Source organism: Nanorana parkeri, unplaced genomic scaffold (assembly GCF_000935625.1).
Source record: "Nanorana parkeri isolate BGI_ZX_2015 unplaced genomic scaffold, ASM93562v1 scaffold2703, whole genome shotgun sequence".
NCBI lineage: Eukaryota > Metazoa > Chordata > Amphibia > Anura > Dicroglossidae > Nanorana > Nanorana parkeri.
The window spans coordinates 66,835-73,392 of NW_017308971.1; the positions used below are offsets into that span (position 1 = coordinate 66,835).

The 6,558-nt window shown below is 49.4% G+C and overlaps 1 protein-coding gene across 1 annotated transcript in view; it reads left to right on the forward strand.

Moving 5' to 3' along the window:
* CA7 (carbonic anhydrase 7) overlaps window positions 1-6,558 on the forward strand; it is a 19,188-nt gene that overhangs the window by 9,823 nt on the left and 2,807 nt on the right. Inside the window, exons 4-6 of the mRNA XM_018574059.1 lie at window positions 162-257; window positions 526-588; window positions 5,012-5,167. Coding sequence (XP_018429561.1) covers window positions 162-257; window positions 526-588; window positions 5,012-5,167 — 315 coding nt within the window. The remainder of the gene's footprint in view (window positions 1-161; window positions 258-525; window positions 589-5,011; window positions 5,168-6,558) is intronic.

The following is a 6,558-nucleotide window of genomic DNA, read 5'->3' on the forward strand; positions in this document are numbered from 1 at the left end:
CAGGATGGTAAAAATTTTGCCAAAATTTTGTTGTTGGGGAAAACGTTGAGTTTCACTCCCTAACTGTCAATAAGAGTTGCAACCTAAAACACAATGATGCTTTCTTCTGAACGCGCTCTGACGCCCTTTAAATTGACGTCGTTTTGTCTTGTCACCCGCAGCTCCATCTGGTTCACTGGAACGCAAAATCGTACGCCACGTTCGCAGAGGCCGCCGCTGCCTCTAATGGTTTGGTTGTCATCGGAGTCTTCCTGGAAGTGAGTATTCCCATCCAATCACAGGACACACAGGACAGATAAGCCCGCCCAGGGGCGTATCTGCCGCGAGGCAAACAAGGCGTTTGCCTGGAGCGGCAGATTCCCCGAGAGCGGCACTTGCTGTGGTTCTGGTTCTCTCTCCCCTTGATAAATGTATTGATCAAGGGAAGAGAACCGGAGGCTACAGTAGCGGCGGGGACGAGGACGGACCGCCCCCTTTACTTCTGTTGGACGCCGAGGTCTAATGCCGAATTTCTCTTCTTTACAGACGGGAGAGGAGCACCCCAGCCTGAACCGGCTCACCGACGCTCTCTACATGGTGAGATTTAAGGTGAGTGGAGGCTTTTTGGTCCTTTAAGGAGGAGAACTGTGCAAGACTGAAGGGAAGGCCGAAGGTCAGATAGGAGACTGAAGGGAAGGCCGGAGGTCAGATATAAGACTGAAGGGAAGGCCGGAGGTCAGATATAAGACTGAAGGGAAGGCCGAAGGTCAGATAGGAGACTGAAGGGAAGGACGGAGGTCAGATAGGAGACTGAAGGGAAGGCCGGAGGTCAGATAGGAGACTGAAGGGAAGGCCGGAGGTCAGATAGGAGACTGAAGGGAAGGCCGGAGGTCAGATATAAGACTCAAGGGAAGGCCGGAGGTCAGATATAAGACTGAATGGAAGGATGGAGGTCACATAAGACTGAAGGGAAGGATGGAGGTCAGATAAAAGACTGAAGGGAAGGGTGGAGGTCAGATATAAGACTGAAGGGAAGGCCGGAGGTCAGATATAAGACTGAAGGGAAGGCCGAAGGGCAGATAGGAGACTGAAGGGAAGGACGGAGGTCAGATAGGAGACTGAAGGGAAGGCCGGAGGTCAGATAGGAGACTGAAGGGAAGGCCGGAGGTCAGATAGGAGACTGAAGGGAAGGCCGGAGGTCAGATATAAGACTCAAGGGAAGGCCGGAGGTCAGATATAAGACTGAATGGAAGGATGGAGGTCACATAAGACTGAAGGGAAGGATGGAGGTCAGATAAAAGACTGAAGGGAAGGGTGGAGGTCAGATATAAGACTAAAGGGAAGGCCGGAGGTCAGATATAAGACTGAAAAGGAATTTCGGAGGTCACATATAAGACTGAAGGGAAGGACGGAGGTCACATATAAGACTGAAGGGAAGGACAGAGGTCACAAATAAGACTGAAGGGAAGGACGGAGGCCACATATAAGACTGAAGGGAAGGACAGAGGACACAAATAAGACTGAAGGGAAGGACGGAGGTCACATATAAGACTGAAGGGAAGGACAGAGGTCACAAATAAGACTGAAGGGAAGGACGGAGGTCACATATAAGACTGAAGGGAAGGACGGAGGTCACAAATAAGACTAAAGGGAAGGACGGAGGTCACAAATAAGACTAAAGGGAAGGACAGAGGTCAGATATAAGACTGAAGCGAAGGACAGAGGTCACAAATAAGACTAAAGGGAAGGACGGAGGTCAGATATAAGACTGAAGGGAAGGACAGAGGTCACAAATAAGACTGAAGGGAAGGACGGAGGTCACATATAAGACTGAAGGGAAGGACAGAGGTCACAAATAAGACTGAAGGGAAGGACGGAGGTCACATATAAGACTGAAGGGAAGGACGGAGGTCACAAATAAGACTGAAGGGAAGGACGGAGGTCAGATATAAGACTGAAGGGAAGGACGGAGGTCACATATAAGACTGAAGGGAAGGATAGTGGTCAGAGATATAAGACTAAAGGGAAGGACGGAGGTCAGAAATATAAGACTAAAGGGAAGGACGGAGGTCAGAGATATAAGACTAAAAGGAAGGACTGAGGTCAGGTATAAGACAGGAGGGGAGGCTGTAATTCTTGATGTATATATCTATAAAGAACCTTTATAAAGATTCCCGATTCCCGGCAGTCCAGGCCCGGCAGGTATTGAGTGCACAATGGCCGCCAGTACGCCCGGCTGTGAGTGGTGACCCCGGATCGGCGTGATATCTCGGCCGGAACAATAAACCTCCTAATCTCGGCTGGGGTTGGTGATATTTACACTGGGAGCTGTCAGAGGCTAATCCCTAATATAATCCGCAATGTTCCCTTATCACCTATTGTAACCCTGCGATCTTCCGGCCGCCCAGGTGGAGGTTCAGGCTATAGATGGAGCTGACACGTGAGACGCGGCTTGTACGTTTCTATACAGTTCCGTGAAGCATAAAGAAGAGAGTTCACAATATTCCACTGATTGGAATTTTCCTTTCCATCTCTGATTTCACCCTCATCCCCCCCTCCCCTCCCCCCTATACATTGCTCCTATACAATCGTGTGATGTCACGTCCTTTGTGCGCTCCGCATTGTGCGCTCCGCATTGTGCGCTCCTCTGGCCGTATTTGTGGATAGAAGCGGGTTTTGTTCCGATGGTTCTCTCTGTGTTTGCGGATAACGTTACAAAGAATGACCATTCTGCTCGGAATAATGTCGCTCTTTGTCATCTTGTCTGAAAGACGATGTTTGTGGAGAAAGCGGCGAAATACGACCCACGATGCGTGTCACGAGACTCGCATGGAGAGATACTACGCAGGAAGAGCGAGATTCTGTTCTAAGAATTGCTATTGAGGTTTTCAGAAGGAAAATGGAGATGATATTTCCTCTGTTATATAACAATATGAACACATTGTGTGTTATAGTCTCTGCAGGTGAGACTCATTGGGGTGTATGGGTTAGTTTACACCCAGCGTGCATTAGATGCGTTGTATCGCCATTCATTTAAACAGCACTCCAATGCACCTTCTGGTGGCTGTGCGTTGCAAAGTTTGATGCCGCAATACTGTGCAGTAGAAAAAAGTAGTGCCCTGGGTTCTCCTGTGTCTCAAGTGACCCCAGGATACTCCTTTGTCTTCAGTGACCCCTGGGTACTCCTATGTCTCAAGTGACCCCAGGATACTCCTTTGTCTTCAGTGACCCCTGGGCACTCCTATGTCTTCAGTGACCCCTGGATACTCCTTTGTCTTCAGTGACCCCTGGGTACTCCTATGTCTCAAGTGACCCCAGGATACTCCTTTGTCTTCAGTGACCCCTGGGCACTCCTATGTCTTCAGTGACCCCTGGATACTCCTTTGTCTTCAGTGACCCCTGGGTACTCCTATGTCTTCAGTGACCTCTGGGTACTCCTATGTCTTCAGTGACCCCTGGGTACTCCTTTGTCTTCAGTGACCCCTGGGTACTCCTATGTCTTCAGTGACCCCTGGGTACTCCTATGTCTTCAGTGACCCCTGGGTACTCTTGTGTCTTCAGTGACCCCTGGGTACTCCTATGTCTTCAGTGACCCCTGGGTACTTCTATGTCTCCAGTGACCCCTGGGTACTTCTATGTCTCCAGTGACCCCTGGGTACTCCTGTGTCTCCAGTGTCCCCGGGTTCTCCTGCGTCTCCAGTGACCCCTGGGTATGTCTGTGTCTCAAGTGACCCCTGGGTACTCCTATGTCTTCAGTGACCCCTGGGCCCTGGGTACTCCTGTGTCTTCAGTGACCCCTGGGTACTCCTGTGTCTTCAGTGACCCCTGGGTACTCCTTTGTCTCCAGTGACCCCTGGGTACTTCTGTTTCTTCAGTGACCCCTGGGTACTCCTGTGTCTTTATGTAGCCTCTGGTACCCTGGCAGTTGCCTGACCTGCAATGCTCCACCATCAGTCCCCTCCACTGCTTCTGCACCCTCATGAATGCTCCTGTAGTCACCTGGACTATCCATCTCCCTGTGCCCGGCTATTGGTCACTCGCATGTTACATTGTGGTAGCAGGGAAAGTGATGCATGATTCCCCAATACTGATAGCCCCGGGGGTATTTCTGTGGGGGTCTGATGGCAGTTTGGGGTGACGGTTGATCGCAGGGAAGGTCAGTATACAATGTATATGGTCCCTCCTATAGATGTCCCTTTGCCTAGTCGGGGTAACTCGCAGCTTATCTATAAACGCGTTCATTTCTCCTGGAAGATTCTGACTGAACTCCTGGAACTCTTTATCAGCAGCAGCTACTGTGACGGGAAAGCGGCCTAATTGCCGCGACCTTGCGCTAATCACAGATGAATTGCTGCCAAGCCTGCCATCATGGATTTTTTTCTCCTGCGAAGGTTGTGGGTGGAACTCATTATTGCCTGTCGCCTGGAGGAGAGTTCAGAGAGATATTGTCACCGCTCACCGGGGTGTTTTCATAGCTTAAAGGGGAACACCATTCCGATAAGAATGTTCAGAACATCAATGTGAGACTCATTGCGGAATACTCGGATAAACAGCTCATACGCAATGCTATGGTGTGAACGGGCCCCTTATACTTCTTTCATCTTCTTTGCTGTTCATTCTTTTCTCTCTTTTTGTGTATTTTTTTTTTTGCTCTGACCTTATATAATGAATCTTGCTGAGAGAAATGTCAAACATGGCGGCAGTAATTTAATGAGAGGGCTATAGGGGGCTTATAATGGCGGTGATCTCTAGCAGTTTATTGTATGGTTGTCAGTCTCTTACAGTCTCCTGCAGCATGCTGACTTTATTAAAACCATCAATGTCTAGATTAACTTTGTATCGCAGACCTGAAAAATGTATCTTGTTTCATTGTTGCAATTCTTAATATTTGATTTTGGGTTGCGCAGAAGTGATGTCATGTTGATTTATGCATGTGACATTATTGGCCACTCCCTCGTGTATTTAGTTGACCACCGCTGTTCTACTCTTCCCATCTGGATGTCGCTCCATTTAACATTTCGCTCTCTTGCAGGGGACCAAAGCACAGTTCCACAACTTCAACCCAAAGTGCCTCCTGCCCCAGAGCCTGGACTACTGGAACTACCCCGGCTCTCTGACCACCCCCCCGCTCAACGAGAGCGTGAACTGGATCGTTCTTAAAGAGCCCATCAGTGTATCAGAAAAACAGGTGAGAGAGACAATACCAGTGGGATTCCCCCTCTGATTGTCCCTCTTCTGCAACCAGTCATGGGTGGCATTATCCAACCCATGACTGGCTGCAGAAGAGGGACAATCAGAGGGGGCAGCAAGGTATAGAGCAATGTCTACTCTGTGTTTCCAGTATTGGGATTGTGAGTGCGAGAGAAAGAGGGCAGCCATTGTGGTTCAGCAACTGTATCCTTCAATAGGATTGTCATGTAACTGCACAGGAGCAGTACCATGGTTCCAGTCCCAGGGAATTATGGGAAAGAATGGAGCTGCAGTGATGGCAACTGCTGGATAGTCATGACTTTGAATAGAGATCCACCACAGACCTACAGATTAGGAGCCTATCCATCCCGCTTACCCACATCCATTATATCCATAGACAACAACTGGGGTCAGTTTTTCCTCCCCTATGACAACAATGTTGGTAAGTGGGTCAGGTACGGTCCCCTTATTGCCTCCCCTATGACAACGATGTTGGTAAGTGGGTCAGGTAGGGTCCCCTTATTGCCTCCCCTTTGACAAGCATGTGGATAAGTAGGTCAGGTAGGGTCCTCATATTGCCTCCCCTTTGACAAGCATGTGGATAAGTAGGTCAGGTAGGGTCCCCCTATTACCTCACCTTTGACAAGGATGTGGATAAGGGATTCAGGTAGGGTCCCCCTACTGCCTCCCCTTTGACAAGGGTGTGGATAAGTGGGTCAGGTAGGGTCCCCTTATTGCCTCCCCTTTGACAAGGATGCGGATAAGTGAGTCAGCTAGGTTCCCCCTATTGCCTCCCCTTTGACAAGGATGTGGATAAAGGGGTCAGGCAGGGACCCCCTATTGCCTCCCTTCTGACAAGGAGGCAATAGGGGACCCTAACTGATCCACTTACCCACCTCCTTGTCATAGGGGAGGCAATAGGGAAGCCTACCTGACCCCCCTTACCCACATCCTTGTCCAAGGCGAGGCAATAATCATGTACGTTCATTTTATGCAGATTTAGTTGCCAAACACTATTTCTAAATGGCTTTGTTGGCAGGCGGCTCTGGGCCCCTTATCAGCCACTTAGTGGTCCATGGCTTTAGTTACACCCCTGGTTCATAAGATCCAGAAGAAAGATTTGCTCCCCTGACTATATCCCTCTCCCTGGCTCCACTGTAAATATAGGAGTGGAGTCTACGGCACACTCACATCTTGGCTGTGAGAAGATTAAACTTTGTACCAGATTGTGATTTGATGACTAAATTAACGTGTAATGGTTTGTTTACCTTCAGATTGAGGAGGTGATGAGGTGAAAGGAGCAAACAATTACCTGCGCTTACTGTGTAAATGGTTCACTGGTCACCACTGTGTGCAGTATGGGCGGTGGTGATTGGGAGGGGGGGGGGG